This window comes from Ochotona curzoniae, unplaced genomic scaffold (genome assembly GCF_017591425.1).
Source record: "Ochotona curzoniae isolate NIBS_2020 unplaced genomic scaffold, NIBS_Ocur_1.0 contig_1014, whole genome shotgun sequence".
NCBI classification, from domain to species: Eukaryota; Metazoa; Chordata; class Mammalia; order Lagomorpha; family Ochotonidae; genus Ochotona; species Ochotona curzoniae.
The window spans coordinates 36489216-36509665 of NW_024464920.1; the positions used below are offsets into that span (position 1 = coordinate 36489216).

The following is a 20450-nucleotide window of genomic DNA, read 5'->3' on the forward strand; positions in this document are numbered from 1 at the left end:
CTGGGCTTCTCCCGGCTGTGTGCTGCCTGCAGCTCCAGGGCACTGAGCCAATGGCAGAGACCCTGCGTTTTCCCAAGGGCTGGCAAGGACAGCCCACACGGCCTAACCCATCCATCCTCCTGCCTCTTTTCGGCTCAGCCAAGAAGGGGGTCAACCAGGGGTCAATCTGTCTATCCCCTCATCGCCATGCCAACCAGCCCAGCCAGCCAGTCAGCATGGGACTCTCGAGGGCACCGAGAAAGCTTTAGGACATCCCCCCCACCCGCCCCGCCATCTCTGCATCACTACTGTCAGTCTCCTTGCTAACTTCCCAACCTAGGTGGTCCACATCCCTTGGGAACGCTGCCCGCATGCTGGCTGCTCTGAGACCAGTACCGTCTTTCAGGATGGTCTCCCGCTCTGTGCCATCGATCTTCTGGCGGCCAATGAGGTAGCTGGTGGTGTCGGCAAAGTAGATGAAGCCCGTCTCGGCATGGAAGTCCAGGGCCCGGGGGTTCATGAGGTTCTCGATGGGGATCATGTGCTCGTCAGGGACCTTGGCCCCCATATCCATGCCCCGGATGATGCCCGGCCGGCCCTTGCCGTACACAAGGAACAGCTCATGCTCTGGCTCTAGGGCAGCCACAAGGAGGGGACACAGTCAGTTGTACACCCAGGATCACCAGCCCACACTGCAGAGTCAAGACTGTGCTAGGGTCAGGAGCCATGGGGAAGCGGAACTGTGGGTGGAAGGATGAAACACACACACACACACACACACACAAACACACATACTGATGTGGACAGAGGACTCCATCCAGGCCACAGTGCCCACGCACTGCAGGCGGCAGGGAGTGGGATGGGAAGGGAAGTACATTTGCAGTGAGCTACCCACTGTCCAGCAGTGACATTATGTGGCAGAAAAGCAGTGCCTTTAAAATATGTTGGAAATCAGATCACTTCTCACCACTTCCTGTGCTGCCACCATCCTAACCGAAACCATATCACTTCTTGCCTACACCGCTGAAATAGCCTCCTGGCTACTTCCCTCCTGCCCATCCTCCCTCCGTGGGGTGGGACTTTTATACACATGAAAACCTAATCCCATCACCTGTTTTGAGAGTGGCCGTGAGCCCCCTAGCTCAGATGGCAGAGAATTCAGCCTCCCTCAACCCACTTGGCCATGGCTCACACAACTCCAGCCCCACTGGCCTCTGTGCTATTCCTCTGTGCTATTCCTCAGGGCCTTTGCACTGATTCCAGCTGCCAGAAATGCCCTTGCCCTGTGTCGTCATGCGGTTGGCTTCCTGGCTGCACAGAGGTTGCTCAGACACCACATCCTCAAAGAAGCCCTCCCTGTGTTTGTCACTCTCAGCTCTACTTTCTCCCTCCCACCTGGGGACACTGAAGTTATATTCATCTGTTGGACTCCTCTGCCAGACCACAGGCAACTTGAGCCAAGGAAGCTATCTGTCTTGTTCACTATAGAATCTTTGTGTCCACTGCTGACTTATTGGATAAGTAAATTAATGAATGAGTTGATACATAGCCTTTGGTGGGCAGCCCTCCTCCCAGACATAGGTTTTGCTCTTGACTCCACCAGGGTTATGGGTGATGACCTCTGGGGTCAGTTCCTTTACTTCTTGACATCTCAGGAAGAGGCAGTGGAGCTATGAGGGACACCTAAGGACAAACCCCTCACCCTGAAGCTCAGCAGCAGGCAGGCACGCCCTGCTGTGCCACTCACTCTTGCATGACTTCCCATCGCTGCCCAGGCTGAAGCCAGAGCGGCAGCGGCAGGTCCGCGCCTTGTGGCTGTTGGCCAGCAAGCAGATGTCAGAGCAGCCGCCTGGCTTCCCATACTGGTCGTTCTCGCAAGCGTGGCTCCGCACTGCAGGAAGGTGGAGAGCTGTCAGGACCCTCCGGGGCTCATGCCCTTGGGAAGGCATTATCACATCTGACCCCACACCATGTTTATGCCTCCCTTCTACCCCATTTAGGATCTTGGGGCTGCGGGACTGGGAATCCTTTGCTCCTGACATCCTCCTCACCTCTATTCTTGGGTGAGAACTTCTGTGATTGGGGGAGAGTCCCAGGGTTGCCCAGAGCCAGGGGATTTTGCTGTAGTCCCATAGAGAATGGGGGGGGGAGTGGCGGGGGGAGAAGGAGTAGGGACAGGGGAAGGGCCCAGAAGTGGAAGGGCCAGGGTGTGTGGCCTTGGTTGGAGGATAAGGGCAAGTGGTCATGAGGTGGCAGAATCAGGGGCCCCCACACGAGGCCATAGAGGGGTTTTGTTCCCAGAGTCCTCGAAGGGTATAGCTGGCTTAGGGGTGCTGTGGAGGCTGCTTACCTCGGGGCTGACGGCGCTGGTGGTAGATGTGCAGGGCACCACCCTTGTCCACGCGGGTGACCACCTGGTACTCAGTGCTGTTGAAGCGGTTCACGCGGATCACACTGGTCTTTTGCTGGGCGTTGGCATTGTCAGAGTTGGTGGCGTAGAGGTAGTTCTCAAACACCGTCAGGCCGTACAGATGCTCAATCTGAGAGATACAAGTGGGAGTGGATGACAGGGGATGAGAGGGGCCCTCCCTCTACCCCTCTCTCCCCGCCTGGGAGCCTGTAGCATCATAGCCCACCTTCAGAACACACAAATTTCAAATCTACCTTTTGGGGCTGAAATGTCACACTCTACACCTGTTCCCTTCAAATGGACTTGAGCTTTCTGGAATCTTCTAAACTGTCCTTTCCTATACCGTCTCCAGTGGCCTTCGTACCCATGATGTGTACATATATGTATGTGCTGGGGGGGCACTTGGTAGACTGGTCTCACATACTCCATACTCTACTGCAGCCCTTGATGGCATAAGCCACTCCCCTCACAGTGGGCACTCAAGTGACCTGGGACTCAATTCAAGTTGAGCTCTGATCTCTTCCCCAACAATAAACCTTCTCAGCCTGATTCCAGCATTCAGCTTTTGAAAGGGCTGGGAGAACACGCCTCCCATGCCAGCCCCATGACAACCCCCTGGGTGGCCACCAGTGCCCCTGTGACCAAGACTAAGTAGCTTATTAATTCATGGGGACTCTCGGGGCTAAAACCAATACCATATAGGCCAAGCAGACCTTAAGGTCATCCTGTTCATCCCAGAACTGAGGTGCCAGCTCTGAGTCCCAGGATTTGCCTAGTTGTGCGACCTTGGGCCACTTTGCCTCGTAGGACCCAAAGGGTGCTAAACCACCTGCCTGCTCATCTCCTAGACACTACCATGAGGACTGAACCAGGACAAGAAAGTAAAAGAGGCCTCTAATGTGACTGCCCCTATCAAGCTGGAAGCTGTACCCCTGTCCATCTTTGCTGTGCTCAGACCCACCCCACTTGGGCTCATGGCAGCCCTGTGCCCATTGTCCTCCAGGAAGCTGAGACAACCAATGGTGCCCCCTGCAAAGGTTTCCCCCTCGCCACAGGGTCCTGGACAATGGATCCCCAACCCTGAGCCATGCTCAGCCAGCATCTCTCTCACCAGTATGCCTTGGATGATGGTCTGCCGGCCCTTGCCCTCATAGTCCACCACTTCGATGTAATCCAGGTAGGCGTCCGCCCAGTAGACTAGGCGGCTGACCAGGTCCAACGTGATGCCGTGAGGAAACACAATCTTAGTGTCCACCAGTTTGGTGCGGTTATGCCCATCCATGTCACAGCGTTCCACCTTGGGGATCTGTCCGTAGTCAGTGAAGAACACTTTCCTGCAGGGAGAAGCAAGTTTGATGGGGTCCAGGCACTGGTTGGGGAAGTGGGTCACCCTCTTTCCCTCCTCCCCTCCACAACCATTCTCACCCCATGGCAGGGTCCAGGGCGATGCCCTTGGGGTTGTAAAGTTCCAGGTCCAGCAGAGTGACACATGTGTCCCCATTTCGGTTGCAGACAAAGATCCTGTCATCAATGTCATCCACGAAGTAGAAGTTGCCTGTCAGCCAATCAATGGCCATCTGCTCCACGTCTGCAGAGGGCAAGTGAGCTGGATGGAGGGCAGCTCCTCCCACGAACACACCTACCCTACCCACATCCTCCCAGCTGCGCTGCCTGCCTTTCCTAAGCTCCCCTGAGAGCTCACCAGCAGCATCACATGTGTCCTGGTGGTGCGCCGTCTTTGCATGTGTTATTCTCTCTGCAGAGAGGTCTGTAAGCATCTCCCTGCACCCCACCCCTGCCCCCAGTTCCCACCCTTCCCCAGACCCCAGGGCATGCTCAGGCCTGTCAGGTACTAGGTGAGTTCTGGCTGATGGACAGACTGACTGACAGGCTTCCTCAACTCTGACCTTGAACAGGAACCCATCTTCTTGGGAGTTGCCGAAAGTAGCTGGTTCCTGGTTTCCAGCTTTTTTTTTTTCTTTTCTTTTTAAAGTCTGCTCTTGCTTATGATAAGCTTATCCAGGCCAACTAAAATACCAAGTATCTTTGCTTTTGGCCAGATTTTGAGCAGCTCTTTATGGTGAGTCTAGTTATCACACATTAACCAGAAGCACAGAATGGAAGCTGGGTGTGTAGCATACATTTTGAGATAGAACAGCAGGGTGCATGTCAATAAGCCCAACTGGAGAGAAATGAGTTCCAAAACAGGGGGTCCCTAGAACTTGAGAAAGGGAAGCCCATAGTGCAAAAAGTTGAGGACCAGTAACTCAGGCCAACCTCCTCTATCTGCTCTACTCACTGTCTCCAAAGCTCCTATTGGTCAGTTTCTTCTTGCCCCGTAAGTGAGGCATAAGACTGTGGAATGAGAGTCCAGGAGGGCAGATGGTGAAAGGACCCTAAAGGTAAACTGAGAAATGGCTCAGGTAGAGGCAAGGCCTTTGACCTAAGAGTTAAGACTCTGTTACAACACCTGCTCCCCATACTGGTATGCCCGGGTTAGAGTCCTGTCTCCAGGTTAGTGTAGACCCTGGGAAGCAGTGGCAATAGCTGCTGAGCAGTTGGCTTCCTGCCATCCATGTGGGAGACCTGGATTGAGTGCCAAAATCTTGACTTTGGCTCTGATCTAAACCCTAGGTAGTTTGTGGCCATTTGGGGAGTGAACCAGTGTACAGAGCAGATGGGAGCTCTGTCTGTCCCTGTCTCTATAACACAGAGATAAACAGAAGGAACAGAGAATGGCAAAGGAGGATGGGGGAGAGCGAGAGAAGAACAGGGAGCACTTCAGGAGGTTGGGAGTGCAGCAAGATGGAGACCAGGACTCCGTGCAAGCTAAGCCATGATTCTGGGGTGGGGAGGGCCCAAGGCTGCCCTGAGAGGGAAGCGGGTACAGCACGGGTAGCAGAAAGTCAGGGGACAGGGAACCCCTGTTCCTACCCATCGTCTCCTCTAACCCCTACCATCAGTGAAGATTCTCTAACAAACCAAAAAATGGCCCAAGGCTGCCGTTCCCTTCACCAGCTTCCTCAGCAGGTGAAGTTTGCAGATCCCCTGCTTTGAAAGGTTTTTCACGCCACTCCCATGGATCCTTCCTCCTGAATCCTGTCCCCACTCAGCAATAGGCATGATGATGACTTGGGTTCTGCTTTACTGATCCCTGCCCACACCCCCTCCTCCCTACCCAGGGAATCAGGGGCTGTTTCCTAACTGTTGGGGGAGGGGAGCAGAGGAAACAGGAACGTAGCTCCCAAGGAACTTGGCTAAGGCCCTGACACTGACTCACAGTCACAGGACCCGGGCTGAGCAGAAGAAGGGAAGGAGCCAATTGGAGGCCCTCATCAAACCAGTTTCCTCTTCAGTTCTCCTCTGCTAAGCCTTACCCCACCAGGACTGGTGACAGAGCTCACAGGAATGAGTTGCTACCCCGTTAAATGTTGATGCACTCCTCACCCGGCAATGCTCTCCTCAACGCCTGCAGCCCTGTGCCAGCCCAGCCACCCGTTCCTCTGACGAGGTTGGGCACAAGAAGCCAAGCAGCCCTGGGTGTGCCAGGCCCTGTGCCGACTCCGTGCCCCCCCTACTGTGACCACGGAGAAACCAGATGAAAATGCACGCTGCTGGGCCGGCTCCCAAGGAAGCCTAGGCAGGGGGAGCAGGGGCAGGCGGGGAGTGCAGGGAACCTGCCTGAGGCCCCAGGCAGCCAGCTGGGTGGCTGAAAGTCAAACAGGGCTGTGTGCCCTTTACTTGGTCACGGCAGGGGTCTGGGGGCTGCTGGCATGGAGTTGAACTTCATCAGTCAAGGCTGTTTTACCAGCACCAGCTGGCACAGCTACATCCTCTCTCTAACTTCCTAAGGCTTTCCTGAGTCACTGCCCAGACTTGGGGCTGGCAATACCCTGTTCCAGCTCCCAGCCCTCCTCTGCTCCTTCATCCACCCTTCCCTTGGCAAGAGGGGAGAGGGGCAGAAACCTGCCCAGGATTGGGAGCCTCCCATCCCAGATGCAGCACCGTGACCTCCCTCCCTGGCCTCTCCCCAGGAGCCTCAGGATGCTGTGGTCTCAAAGCCCCCCACTGCTTCATGGCCGATTTCAGGAAAGTAGGTAGAGAGCTGGTCCCCACTCTCAGACGCTGGCCTTCAGCTGGTCTCCCCTTCCACCTCCCTGCAGGCCAGGCAGGGCCCCACTCAGCAGGCCGGTGAGGAGCTGGCAAGGACTGGAGTCCCCGGCCCGCCTGGCCTCCCCTTTGGTATTTTTGCAGCTGGAGACTATTAGTTGCAAGGAAAAACCCTTTGTTATCCAACCCCTGCCACCACACTATTTTCCTCTCTCCTAAAAGTTCAGATTCCTCTGTCTACCCTACTACATACACACACACACACACACACACACACACACACACACACACACACACACACACACACACACAAGCACATGTACCTCTCCACTTCCACCACTACCAGGCCAGCATGGAGAGATGGGCTCTAGTTGGGAGGGTGATGTCCCACCAGGGCCCCCTCCCAAGGCAGGATCTGAAGCACTCCCCTTTGCAACATGGGCTGGGCTGAAGGTGGGGCCCTGGGCTCTAGATCCCCAACCACTCTGAACCCACAAATCCACAAGACAGCTATGCCTTGCACTGGGGGCTCCCTCCAGTGGGTTCTAGCTAGAGGCACCAACTCCTTAAACAAGCCCAGAAGAGGGATTCCAAGGGCTGGGAGAAGCTCAGGAGGAGCAGGGATAGGGACAGGAACATCTGAAAGATGTAACCCAGCTGCCACAGGGCACAGGACTTCCGGTACAGACCCCAGAAAGACTTAACCTGTGTCTATGAGTGGGAGCACCTGCACTCCCCAAAGCATCCTTCATGTTGTTCCATAGGCCACAGCCTCAATGACAGCTGCTTTTTCATCAGTCACATCCCCAGAGAAGTGACACCCTACCACATTTGCCTCTGTTGCTGCATGCTGCCCTGGACTCAGCTACATTCCTGGCACAGCAGCCTCGGTGCAAACTCTGGTTCTATCATTCTAATTGTGGGAATCTCAAGCAAGTGACATATCTCTGGGTCTCAGTTCTCCTTATCTGTAAAAGGGGTTGGCGCCTTAGTGGCTCCCACCCCAGGGCCTGGCACTTGACAAGCACTCTCCCCTACAAACACACATGGGAGCTGGGGTACACTCTCCCGTCCTCCCTCACTCCACCTCTGTTCCCTTTTGCCTTCTCCACCACATGTTTGGTGCCTGTAGCCAGAGAGCACGAGGCAAGCCCTGCCAAGTGGACAGAGATGTGTCCTGCAGAGGTAGAGCTGATCTCTCCACATCCTCAGGGTAAACCCCAGGCTTCCAGAGGACAGCCCTTCAAAGCAGAGGAAGGTCCCAGGCCCCAAAGCAGCCTGCAAACACTGCCAGGGCAGGCGCCACCTTTCATCTCTGCCCCTCCGGTGCCTGACACACAGGCATTGCCTCACTTAACAAATATTTATCACATCCCGAGGCCTCCCTCTGTAGTCCCAGAGCCAGACCCTGTTCTCCCCTTTCTCCCCTTGGCTACCAGGAACCTCCCCCTCCAGCCTTGGGATGCCCCAAGGATAACCAGCCTCAGTAGGCTGGAGGCACAGATGCAGCGACTGTGAATCAAAGATGGGGGAGGAGACGGTGCCGCAGGCTGACCAAGCATTCTGCTGGGCCCTGAACTCTTGCTTGCTATCCCAGGAAATCCATAGCCCATTCACACTGTGTCCCCTTCTGCCCCTGCTCCTATCCTGGGGTCTCTGTCCTGCTCCCTTCCCCTCTCCAGGCCAGGCTTAGACCACCCTGGCTGGCCAGGGGTGACTCGCCTGGATGTGGCTCAGCCTGGCCTAGGGTCGTTTCATGATTGAGAAATCCTTGCTGGGCTCTCTTACTTAAGTTACTTCCTTTGGCCTGAAAACAGTTGGGGCCAGGGAGGGTAGAATGGGGGTGTTGCTGGGAGCTGACTGGCTGGGTGGGGAGGCAACATGAAGGAAGCTGGGTCTGGGTCCTACACAGGGCTGGCAGGACAGAACAGTAAAGGAGCAAGAAAGGGCTGGTAAGCAAGAAGGAACCTCAGAAAGCAAATGGAAAGTCTAAATGCCAGAATATAAGGGGCCCAAGGACAGAGAGGTGGAAAGATAGAGCCCCAGAAATATTCCAACACCCTGGGAAGTTAGAAGGCCAAGGAACAGGCAGATGACTTTTCCAGGTAAATATTGGGGCACTCCGGTTATTGGGCAGTGATCACAGAGGGGCTGCTGCCTATTCCCACTTTGCCCTCCCTCTAGACAAATCACTACCCATTTCCTGTTGTGATCTTAAACAACGCACACACAACCCACACTCACAAAGGGAGGGAGAAGTGAAGTTGGCCAGCTGGACTCCAGGACCCATTTCGCAACCGTGCTGCCTGCAACTTAGAGGGGACCTTTGCTGGGCTGCCCCGCCCGCCTACTCCTTCCCCATGCAGCTCAGGGTAAGGGGGTACAGGGAGGAAAATCCTAAGTTCCCTAAGGGGCCTGGCCCAGCCCATTCACTCGCGCGTGCGCGCGCGCTCTCTCTCTCTCTCACACACACACACATACACACACATGTGTGTGTGCGCACGCTATGTGACTTCACCAAGGTTTCTCTGCCTCCAGGCCTCCCAAGCCCCCTCAGCACACACTCCCTTCTCAGGGACCCTCACCTCAATCAATTCTGGGCTCCACAGTGAGATTCTCCTCAAAGTGGAAGCCAGGTCAGAGCACGCTGAGCAACAGACTGGGTGACAGCAGTGCCCTGCAGGAAGCCTGACAGTTCCCTGGAAATGATGGGTCAGAGGTGGGGGGCTAGGGTGGCCAGCGGGGTCCTGGTTCTGGTATTGTCAGACCTGTTGATCTTTCTGGGCCTGTTTGTGTGAGTGTTTTATTATTACTATGATTATTATTATTATTGCGTTTGTGTGTCACTTTCACAATGCTTGCCGTCTTCATGTGCAGCTTGTGCTATTTACAAATATTCTTTATATCACCTAATTTACCCTAATCAACTAGGTAAGATTATTTTTAAAAATAAATCAATTAATTAAAAAATAAATAAATCACCTTATTTTTCCTCTTCTGCTGTATCCTAGACAATTTATACAATTAATAAGATTCAATATGGGAGACCAGCATCATGACACAGGAGGTTAAGCTACCACTTGTCAGAGAACTGATTATTTCTTGCCAGAGAGTTGGTTCAAGTCCTGGCTGCTCTGTTTCCAATCCAGCTTCTTATTAAGTGCCTGAGAAAGCAGTAAAAAATGACCCAAGAGCCCGGCACGATGGCTTAGCAGCTAAAGTCCTCACCTTGAACATGCCGGGATCCCATATGGGCACCAGTTCTAATCCTGGCAGCTCCACTTCCCATCCAGCTCCCTGCTTGTGGCCTGGGAAAGCAGTCAAGGATGGCCCAGTGCTTTGGGACCCTGCACCCGTGTTGGAGACCTGGAAGAGGTTCCTGGCTCCTGGCTCCAGATCGGCACAGCACCGGCCAATGCACTCACTTGGGGAGTGAATCATCGGACAGAAGATCTTCCTCTCTGTCTCTCCTCCTCTCTGTATATCTGACTTTGTAATGAAAAATAAGTAAATCTTTAAAAAAAAAAAAGATGACCCAAAAGCTAGGGTCCCTGCCACCCTCATAGGAGCCTTGGATGGAGTCCCAGGGCTCTGGCTTTGGGCTGTCCTGGCCACTTGGGGAGTGAACCAGCAGTAGGAAAATCTCTGTCCTCTGTTTCTCCCTCTCAAATAAAAATTCAAACTTCTTAAAAATATACAGATTTGATTTGTTGTTTATAGGAGTTTACTCATGAGTATCACACAGTTGCCTAGGCTGGTCTCAGCCCCGCTGGGACCACAGCCCAGATAACCTGCCTATTAGCCGGCAGCTCTGAAAACTCGGGGGCCAGTTTCAATTGCCTCTTTTTTTTTTTTAAGATTTTATTTTTATTATTTTTTTATTGGAAAGGCAGATATACAGAGAGGAGAGACAGAGAGGAAGATCTTCCGTCTGATGATTCACTCCCCAAGTGAGCGCAACGGCCAATACTATGCCTATCCGAAGCCAGGAGCCTCTTCTGGGTCTCCCACGCGGGTGCAGGGTCCCAAAGCTTTGGGCCGTCCTCGACTGCTTTCCGGAGCCACAGGCAGGGAGCTGGAAGGGAAGTGGGGCTGCCGGGATAGAACCGGCGCCCATATGGGATCCCGGGCATGCAAGGTGAGGACCTTAACCACTGCGCCACTGCACCGGGCCCTCAATTGCCTCTTATAATTGATTCCCCCTGCTTGGACTTGGCGCTCTGCCATCACCCTGGAGCAGTGGGGGCCTCCAAGAGGGAGGGGAAGAGACCCTCACCCCCATCCAGGTTCCTGAGAGGTACAGAGGTATAGGCTGTGGCTACCCAGAGGAGGGCAAGGGCGGCCCAAGGGCCAGGAGCTGCTGCACAGCGCTTTAGCTCTAAGACCCACGGGAAGCAGGCTTACTTCCTGGCCTTCTTCCTTCTTCTATTTCTGTTTCCAGAATTTTCTGTACAGCAAGCTCCCCGTTTTTTTCCCATATCCTCCTCCCTGGCTCTAACACCTCTCACTTGTCTGATTCTGTCCTCTGGGCCTACAGTCTGGGGTGGGAGGATGCAGGGCGTCCAACAGAGTTCATGGCAAAGAAGAGGGTCAAGGCAGGGAGGGCCACCCTGAGGGCAGAGAGAAAGTGGGAGAAAGTAGCAATGGCCTTTCTTCCTCGCCTCCTCTAAGAGCTAATTATAGGCCAGCAGCCCAGAGCAGATGACTATAGGACCCCACACACCAGGGCAGGTTGGGCAGCCTTTCCTGGGGAGGGGGCTGTAGGAGAGACACTTCCGATTATCCTCAGCCCAGGGCCTGTAATTAGTCTTTGGGATGACAGCACAACAGTAACCCTCCCACATACTGGCAGCCAGAAGGTGGGGTGGGGCAAGAGGAACCCACCCTTTACCCCAGCATGAGCATTTCCCCCTAGAACCTTAGTTGCTGCCAGCAGCCTGGACTCTGCCCCAGAGGGGCCTAGTGAGTCCCTGGGCTGGAGAAGGCAAAGCAAGTGTGTTTGCCAAGGGAGGGGTACCTGGTCTAGGGAGGTGATTTCCGGCAGTTCCAGGGAAGGAAGTCAGGAGAGGGGAGCAGGCCAGAGCAGCAGCTAAATCACAGCCCATGGCCACTCATCCACCTCTGACCCTGGGGGTTGGCCAGTCAAGCCAGTTGGGGAGGATGCTAGACAAGCAGCCGTCTTCTGAGATCTTTCCCCAGACCCACCTACCAGCCCCAGAGCTCCTTGAAGTTCCCTGGGGCTGAACTACCTCAAGGGTTCAGCCAACCATGTGGAGCCCCGGCGCCAACAGGACTCAGGGCAGATGACAAGGGAACCTGAGGGTACTCCTAGCCCACTTTGGAGAAGCCAGCTGGAGTATGGCCCCTAAAGGAAGTTCTTCCTAAAGGTCATGGAAAATATAAATGCTGAAAACACTGTGCACAAGTTTCAAAGCAGGCTGGCACCAAAACTCAACCTATCTTTCCATTCCATTCCCATGAAAGTTTCTGTGTAGTTGTTTTTGACAGATTATTTCTCTGAAAGGCAGAGAGAGATCTTCCATCTCCTGGTTTACTTCCCAAATGGCCCTAACAACAGGGGATAGGCCAGAGCCAGGAGCGCCATCCAGACCTCCCACATGGGTGTCAGGGACTCAAGGGCCTGAGCCATCATCTGCATTCTCCCAGGCACATTAGCAAGCAGCTGGATTGGAAGCAGAGCAGCTGGGATTAGAACTGGCAATGCTACTGGCACTGGTGGTCCAATCTTAAACGTGTGCCACCACAATGTTGACTTCACCAAGCAGCTTTTAAAGGGTGAAACTTCTGCTTCTCACAATACCAGGCAGATCCATCTCTCCCAAAAGGACTCCATGACCATCTTATGGGATCTTTGCTTTCAATGGGGATTATCACAAGAACTGCATACAGAGACTTGAAATCACTGCTGGAGAGATCAGAGTTCATGGCCCTGAACTTCACACGTGCAGTCCAATGTCAGCCAGTGGCTTCACCTCCATCTCTCTGATCTGGATAGACCAGCTCAAACCCATTATGCAGATTAGAAATCCAAAGTACAGACAGGGAATTCTGGTTTACTCAAGGTCAAAGACAAGTTTGCCTGTGGGTGGGGATGGGGATGGTTCCTCAGAGCCTGGGCTGCTGATTCAGAAATGTGATGACCCAGACATTGTCGTTAAAGTGTTCTGTTTGCTTGTGTAACAGCATCTGAGATGAGCAGGTGGTGGATCTACACCCCGGCACGCCCACCCCTTCCTGTGACAATGCTTCTCCTAGCCCTAGCTAGGCTGAATGGGAAGGGAACACCAGGAACATCCTACAGCATGCCCACAATCACATTCACCACCACCCGCAGCCATCCCTCAGTGAGGAGTTCATTCTGGCTATGCACCAAAGGAGTCCATGGATGGACATAGCAGACACAGGTCCAGTGGGGCCCTGGCTCCTTTGTGGTCAGCCACAATGTAACAGGGCCACCCCTGGCTGCAGCTCCTTCTTTTACCAGCTGTGGCTTGGCCTGCATGGGAAAGTCCCTCTAAGATCTGTTTGAGATTGCTTTCCTGGAGAAGGGACAGTCCCTGATCTCTGGAGGCAGATCTTCACTTTTCCTCTTGAGGCCTTCCTCAGTCTGGGGCCAGACAGGCAGGAGCCAGCCAGAGACTCAAGAGAAGGCAGAAGCAGCCATGGCACTTCCCCTGTCCCTAGACAGGCCCAGCCCCCTGCCTAGGGCTTAGGGTCAGCCTGATAAGCCCTAGACAAGCGCCCTCATCCTGCCACTTCCCCACCCTCTCCTGCCCTGCAAGCAGGCAGCAGGTGACTCACGATGCAGACTGAGGGAGATGTTGATGGTGTGCTCATCCACGAAACCCTTCAGGCCAGGCATGCGGGCGCACTTGAGTTGTGTTTGGGCAGCACTGTCCCCAACGTGCACCCAGCATACAGTCTCATTGGCATAGCTGAAATCCATGGCTGTTGTCTGTCGAGTGCTGGTAGGTGTGATGGTAGAGACCTGGGCCCCACTCAGGTATGTAGCCAGGATGTTCTGAGAGTTGGCAATCAGCAGCACAGGGGGTCGGTCCACTGGTTCTGAGCACCAGACAGAAAAGGGGCAGTGTGGTCAGGGTAGTCCCAAGTGCCTGCCAGGCCACCACCCACCAAAGGACAGTGTGGATAATAGGCAGCACTGTGGTCCCCAGGCCAGCCCACTCACCATTCTTGGCTTTGCAGGAGCGGTTGTCTGGTTGCAGCAGATACCCCTCAACGCAGCCGCACGTGAAGGAGCCATCGGTGTTGGTGCAGAGCTGGCTGCAGGTTCCATACACAGAACACTCGTCGAAATCTGCCAGGGAAAGGGGCAAGGGCATGGTCATTCTCAGTGGAAGGGCAGAAGGAGAGTGCCCTAAGATGTCAACAGACTGTCCTCATAGCTACTTGCAAGGACAATCTGGCAAGATAGGTGCATATTCTATCACCCATCAAGCTCAATCTAAAAAATCCACTTGAGAGAAATATCTAGACAAGATACTTGCACTTTTTTTTTCCAGTGTTGCAATCTTTATTCCATTAAATACTTGCACTTTCTGAAGCGATTTCTTGAGGGACTGCTACATGCCCAGTACTAAGGATGCATCAGCTAATTTTATTTATTTGGTGTTCAAAACAAAAATTTCAAAAAAAAAATTTGCTTGAAACATAGACGCTGAGAGAAGGAGAGTCAGGAAAGAGCTTCCCCCCACTAGTTCACTCCCCAAATGCCTGCAAAAGCCAGGGCTGGGCCAGGTTACAGTCAGAAGCCAGAATTTTAATCCAGCCCTCTAATGCAGATCCAAGTATTTGGGATGTCACCTGTTGCCTCCCAAGGTGTACACTGGAAGGAAGCTAGAATTGAGAGTAGGGGCAGGACTTGATCCCAGGCAATCTGATATGGAACATAGGAAAATTTACAGAGAGAAGGGAAGACAGGAAGAGCTTCCATTCACTGGCCCACTCCCTAAGTGGCTGCAATGGCCAGAGATAAGCCCATCCAAAACCAGGAGTCAGGAGCTTTTTCCAGGTCTCTCACGTGGATGCAGAGTCCCAAGGCCTTGGGCTGTCCTCTACTGCATTCCCATGCTAACAATCTGGGAGCTGTATGGGAAGCAGAGCAGCCAGGGCATGAACCATCACCCATATGGGATCCTGGCACTTAAGGTGCGGATTTAGCCACTGAGCCACCAGCTGGACAACCCCTGCCCCCAGTGACTTTTAAAATAGACCTACATACACTCAGGGCTGGTGCCATGCCATAGCACATTATGCCTCTGTCTTCAGTGCCAGCATCCCATATGAGTGCTAGTTAGAGTCCATTCTTGATCCAACTCTCTGCTATTACATCTAGGAAAAGCAGTAGAGTACAGCCCAAGTGGTTGGGGCCCTGAATCCACGTAGTAGACCTGGAAGAGGTGCCTAGATTCAGATTGGCTCAGCCCTGGCCATTAGGGCCATTTGGGGAGTGAAGCAACGGATGGAAGATCTCTATGTCCCTTCTCTCTCTGTAAATCTGTTTTTCAAATTAAAAAAATAACAAAACTTTAGAACAAATAGACTTGCACTGCTACCCGCATGATAATTATGTTCTGATATAAAAGAAGTACAATAATAGTAATAATGATGATAATACAGAAAAAGGTAAAGGATGTGCTGGAGGTGTTCATGAAGCAGCAGGAGAAGGACATTATTGTGGAGTCACGTTGGCCAAGATGGGATGTGACTGTGAAGTGTACAGGGGCAGCTGTCCTGAAAAGATGGCACATGCCTGAAGACCCGAGTGAGGCAGATTTCAGGCAAAAAAAAGTCTGCATGGTTTTCAGCTGAGAAAAGCTGGGAATGTCTTACTCATTCATAGGGAGATGGCCAAGTAAACTGTGGCGACAGTCACACGTCAGGGCGGTTTTTAAAAAGAATGTAGTAGAATGCTACTATCAGCACAGGCACTGCAACCTCGGGGCCTGGTGTCAGAATGGGTGGATACAAGGAAGTCTCCCTGCTGCTCAGGTGTGCTTGAGTGCATGTGTGATGTCACAAGAGAGGGAGAGGGCCAAGAGACCGCAGAGATAGGCCAGAGGCCAGAATCAAATGAGATTTATAGTCATGTGGCTTTTAAAATTTTATTTCTTTTACAGTGCTGTCTGTGAGATGGGTTTCTCAAAGTCAGCGGGGTCTGTCCTGCCCCTAGTCCCCTTGCTTCTCCCTCCTCCCCAACTCCATCCCCGCCACCCGCAATCTGTACCATGCGTGTGCACAGGGACATGGCTGCTAACGCACCTTTGCAGGTCTTGCCATCCGCCTGCAGCTGAAAGCTGCTGTTGCAGTAGCAGGTGGGGCCACTGAGCGTGGGGACACAGTTGTGCTGGCAGCCCAGGCGAGAGCAGTTGCCCCGGAGCTCTGCAGGGGTGTGGGGGCAGAGTGGATAGAACAGACACAAACTCAGGCCTCCAGACCAGAGTGCCCCAGCCTCCCTCTGCCTCCCTGGGATCTTCAGAAACTATTTCTAAGGGCTGAGCTGTTGGTTCCCAGGGCTGGGAACTAACTACTGATATTTCCAAGAGAGGAAACGGAAGCTGCGAGAGGGTGTGAGAGAGGCCCTGGGTCACCATGTCCAGTATGGCTTAGCAAGCAGCCCTGTCTGCCGGTACTGGCCGCCCTCTGTCCCATGGGGAACAGACCTGAAACTTTGCTGGGGCCAACAGGAAGAAGGGATAGTGAGCCTGATCCCGACCATATGCTTTTAGTCTGTACTGCCAGGGGCTCAGCATGCTGTCTACAGCGAAGGGCGTGAGGGGGATGGGATCCAGTCCACCACCGCATGAGCCCAGTGCGGCCTGGACTGGGCAGTGCCCTTGCAACCTGTTCTTGTAGCCTGAGGTGCCTCGGGGACAATGCCCAAGGTCAAGGTGGAAGATGGAGAGGAGGAGCAAAACTGCTTCCCTTGGGATCCTCTGCAGATCTTTCTCCTGCCACTGACCCACTTCCACACATGGGACAGGAGGAGGAGAGGTAGGAGAGCAATGCTACCCACCCCCACCAGTGACCCAATTAATGGCTTTGCGTGGGGCCATGCGGCCTGGCCACAAAGACCCCTTTGTCTAGTGGCCTCACACCCCCACTGCTCCTGCCCCCACCTAGGAGAGAGCCAGCCATGAAGCTAAGACGTTCAAAGCACTAAGCTGGCTAGGGTAGTGAAGGTGAAGGAGCAGGCCTTCTCCTCACTTCCACCCCAGAACCTAACTGTGCTGTCCATCCAGCCTCCCCCATGAGGAGGAGGAGAGGAACCTCAGCCAAGGTTGTGGGGAGGGGGTCCCTTCTGGAGATAGTGTGGACTGGGGGTGGTGAGGAGGCGCTGTGCGGGTTTTGAAAGCTATCCAAAAGGAAGCAAGCTCAAACATGTGCCAGCTGATGAGGAGGAGCACCTGAAGTTACCAGCCCCAGGTCCTGGTTTGGCCTCTCCTGGGAACATGGGATTGGAGACAAGTTAAAACTGACAGAAGGGTGGGATGGGACTAGTCCACAGCTTCATGAGAGGATCCAGATGTGGCCCTGCCCACAAACAGATGTTCCCTGACATGTCTATGACACAGGACATGGCCCCCACCCTACAGCCACCCCTTCTTCAGGGCTGGCTTAGGCTCCCTCCCAAAGCTGCTCAGGCCAAGGACAGCAGAAGGCACAAGCCACCATTCCTTGACATGGGGATCTGAGGCTAGCTGTCCCCCACAGTTCCCAACCAGGCTCCTCCCCTGCGATCACAGGATCCTTTAGGGATTGGTGAGGTGGGTATGGGGGGGACACATGTTCTGGTTTGTGTATCCCAGTGTCCCTGCCTCAATCACTGCAGGAAGCACAGACCATCAGGAGCAAGAGAGCAATGTAGCTTTCAGGCCCCTCCTGGGCAGGCTTCCCACCACCCCAGCTTCAGTTCCGGCATCCTGGGCCCTCTCAGTGATTTCCCACAGCTCCAGCTGGGAAGCCTTCTGAAGAAAGGACCCTGACTATTTTCCTTTTTCAAAAAAATATTTTTTAAAGCATGACTGTAACGACCTCTTGCTTTACAGATAAGCTGGGGCCTGAGAGAAGGCAGTGGCCTATCTAAACACACCCAGCCAGGGCGAGCCGTCCAGGCCAGGGCCAGCTGTCCACCCCTGAGGCCCAGGCGGCTGTCACCAACAGCCTGGTTGACAAGTCTGCTGGCAAGTCAAGGCGTCATCCCACTGAAAGGGGGTGAGGACAGTCCTTGGCTGTAACTGCAGAGATGCACGGTGACAGGAGAAGGTGGGACAGGAATGGGCAAGGTACCCACCAGGTGCCAGGCCAAGGGCTGGCTGGCATGCAGCCGAGGGAGGAGAGCAAGACCTTACCTCGGCAGTGGGGTCCTTCGTCAGAGCCGTCCACACAGTCTTGAATGCCATTGCAGAGGCGGGACATGGGGACACACACCTCGGTGCCCAGGCAGTTGTGCTCATTCGGCTGGCATCTCTGGGCTTTACTCTGTGGACCTGGAGGCAGACAGAAGGGCCAATATCACCAGGCTGGTCAAGGTGGCTGTTCAAAGGAGGTGGAGATGAGAGACTATGGCTCAGACACCTGCACTGGCAGGAGCCCAGAAGGATTTGGGGGCTGGCTGCAAACAGAGAGCTCTCCTACCCCACCAGCAGGCAGAGTAGGCAGGGAGGGGGGAGGCTAGGCCTTCAGCAGTAGCCCACTTTCCAGTGCCTCCATGGACCGCAATGCCCCAGGCCAGGGTCAGAGGTGGGAAGTTCCCAAGAGCCTAGGGAGGCAGAGTCCAGGACAGAAACTCAATGATAACAACACCTCCGTTCTTCTTACAGTTTCCAGCAGCCTGAGACTTCCAAGGACACCAACTTTCTAGAACTGCCTTGTTCTTTGGAGGACCTGAAATATGGCTCATTCAGGTTGGGACTGGTGCCATGGTGTAGCAGGCTAATCCTCCAGCAGCAGCACCTTCATCCTATATGGCAGCCACTTTAAGTCCCTACAGCTCCATTTCTGATCTAGCTCCTTGCTTATGGCCTAGGAAATCAGCAGAGGATGGTTCCTTGCTCACATGAGAGACCCAGAAGCAGCTCCAGATCCTGGCTTTGGACTGACCCTATCTCTGGCTATTGTGGCCATTTGGGGAGTGAATAGTGGGTGGAAGATCTCTCTCTTCTGTCTCTCCCTCTCTTTCTCCCTATAACTCTTTCAACTAGGTAAATACTAAAAAAAAGAAGAAAGCAAGCTGAATTTTAATAGCAAAAAAAGAATGGAGAAGATCTCTAATTAACTATAGGGACAATATATGTAAACAATGATTTTTGCTACATTGGATAAAATAAATTAATTTCACTTATTTCTTTTTTATTCTTTTTAATATGGCTATTGCAGATTTTTTTTTGTTTTTAATTTATTTATGTACTAGGCAGAGAGCCCATCCACTGGTTCAATCCTCAAAGGCTTGTCATGGTGGGCTGAGACTGGACTGTGCCAAAGCCAGGAGCTGGGAACTCAATCCAGGCCTCCAATGTTGTGGGGGTGGGGTGGTAACTCTACTGTCCAAGCCATTACTGCTGCTTCCTGAGAGTTCATTTCCAGGAAGCTGGAATCTGAAAATAGGCCAAGCATTGGACCCAGGTCCTTGGCTGTGGGACATGAGCATCTTAACTGCTAGGCCAAATACACACCCCTGTGAGCAAATGTTGAAATGTGTGAGCCACATCTATTTCCATTGACAGTGTTATTCTAGATTTCCACACCCAGAGTAGCAGCCTGATGGAAGGTTCTGGAAGGGCTCCAAGGTTGTGGCCAGCTATTGATGTCTCTGCTACTTCCTTTGCTGCCTGAGAGGTTGTATAAGAAAAGTGCCTACCCCTGCCGCTGGGTCCCTAAGTCTGGACCAGCATTGAGTGTAAGCATGCCCACATCCCTGGGGAGAAGCACCCATGCACAAGAGAAGGGGTAACTGTGCAAGTGAGGGTCTGCATCTATGTTCTGCGGCTTCTTGCCTCAGTAGTTGCAATTCCTTTTCATTCTGTGACCCACTCGGGGGTATGTGTGTGTCCCTGAATGCTGTCTGTGCTTCTGCACGTAGCGGGAAGGGTCCATGTGCTTGTGCCTTTGTGTGGGGCTGTGTATGATACTAAGCGTACATGAGTGTGAACAGCCTGGCGCTTGTACCAAATTAAAGAAAGAATGGAGAAAAAGAGCACGAGCTGGCCCCTCTGCGTGACTTTCCTCTATTTGTAGCACCCAAAGTTTGAGATCAGAAAAGCAGAAGGGCTGTGGCAGGTGTTGTGGCACAGTAGGGTAAGCCATTATCTGTGATGTCAACATCCCAGAATGCAACGCCAGTTCCAGTTCCAGCAGCTCCACCTCCAGTACAGCTCTCTGCCTGGGAAAGCAGCAGGAGACTCCCCAAGTCCTTGGGCTTCTGCTACCCATATGGGAGAACTGGATGGAGTTTCTGGATCAGTCCTGACTGTTGCAGCCATTTGAGGAGTGAACAAGCAGATGGAAGATCTCTTTCTTCCTCTCTCTGCTTCTCCCTCTCTGGAGCTCTGCCATTCAAATAAATAAAATAAATCTTCAATAAAGAAAAAAAAAAAAAAAGAAATGTGGAGCTGGTGATGATGGCCTCAGGCAGAAGGAACCATGAGGCCAGATACCCTTGGCCCTCGGCCCTCCAGGGCACTGAGCAGCAAGGAAGCTGAGAGAACTGCTGGCTCCCTTTCCAGCCCTAAAATTACCCCCCGATAATTATAGGTGGGGGTGTAGGGGTGGGGACAGGGGATTGGACTGAAGCAGCAAAAAAGAATGCGAAAGAGGACAGAGACAGATCTCGGAAGGCAGGGTCATCTAGACCCTGGCCTGGATTAGCTATGTGGGAAAGTGGCTGGAGCAGGAGACCCCAGGGCTCTGA

The 20450-nt window shown here is 53.4% G+C and overlaps 1 protein-coding gene across 1 annotated transcript in view; it reads right to left on the reverse strand.

Annotated features, from left to right (window-relative positions):
• LRP1 (LDL receptor related protein 1) overlaps positions 1–20450 on the reverse strand; it is a 74943-nt gene that overhangs the window by 44969 nt on the left and 9524 nt on the right. The window contains exons 3-11 of the mRNA XM_040983235.1: positions 17893–18030; positions 15803–15922; positions 13710–13838; positions 13322–13585; positions 3815–3977; positions 3501–3723; positions 2330–2519; positions 1727–1870; positions 376–612 (exon numbers count right to left, since the gene is read on the reverse strand). Of these exons, the coding sequence (XP_040839169.1) occupies positions 376–612; positions 1727–1870; positions 2330–2519; positions 3501–3723; positions 3815–3977; positions 13322–13585; positions 13710–13838; positions 15803–15922; positions 17893–18030 (1608 nt within the window). The remainder of the gene's footprint in view (positions 1–375; positions 613–1726; positions 1871–2329; positions 2520–3500; positions 3724–3814; positions 3978–13321; positions 13586–13709; positions 13839–15802; positions 15923–17892; positions 18031–20450) is intronic.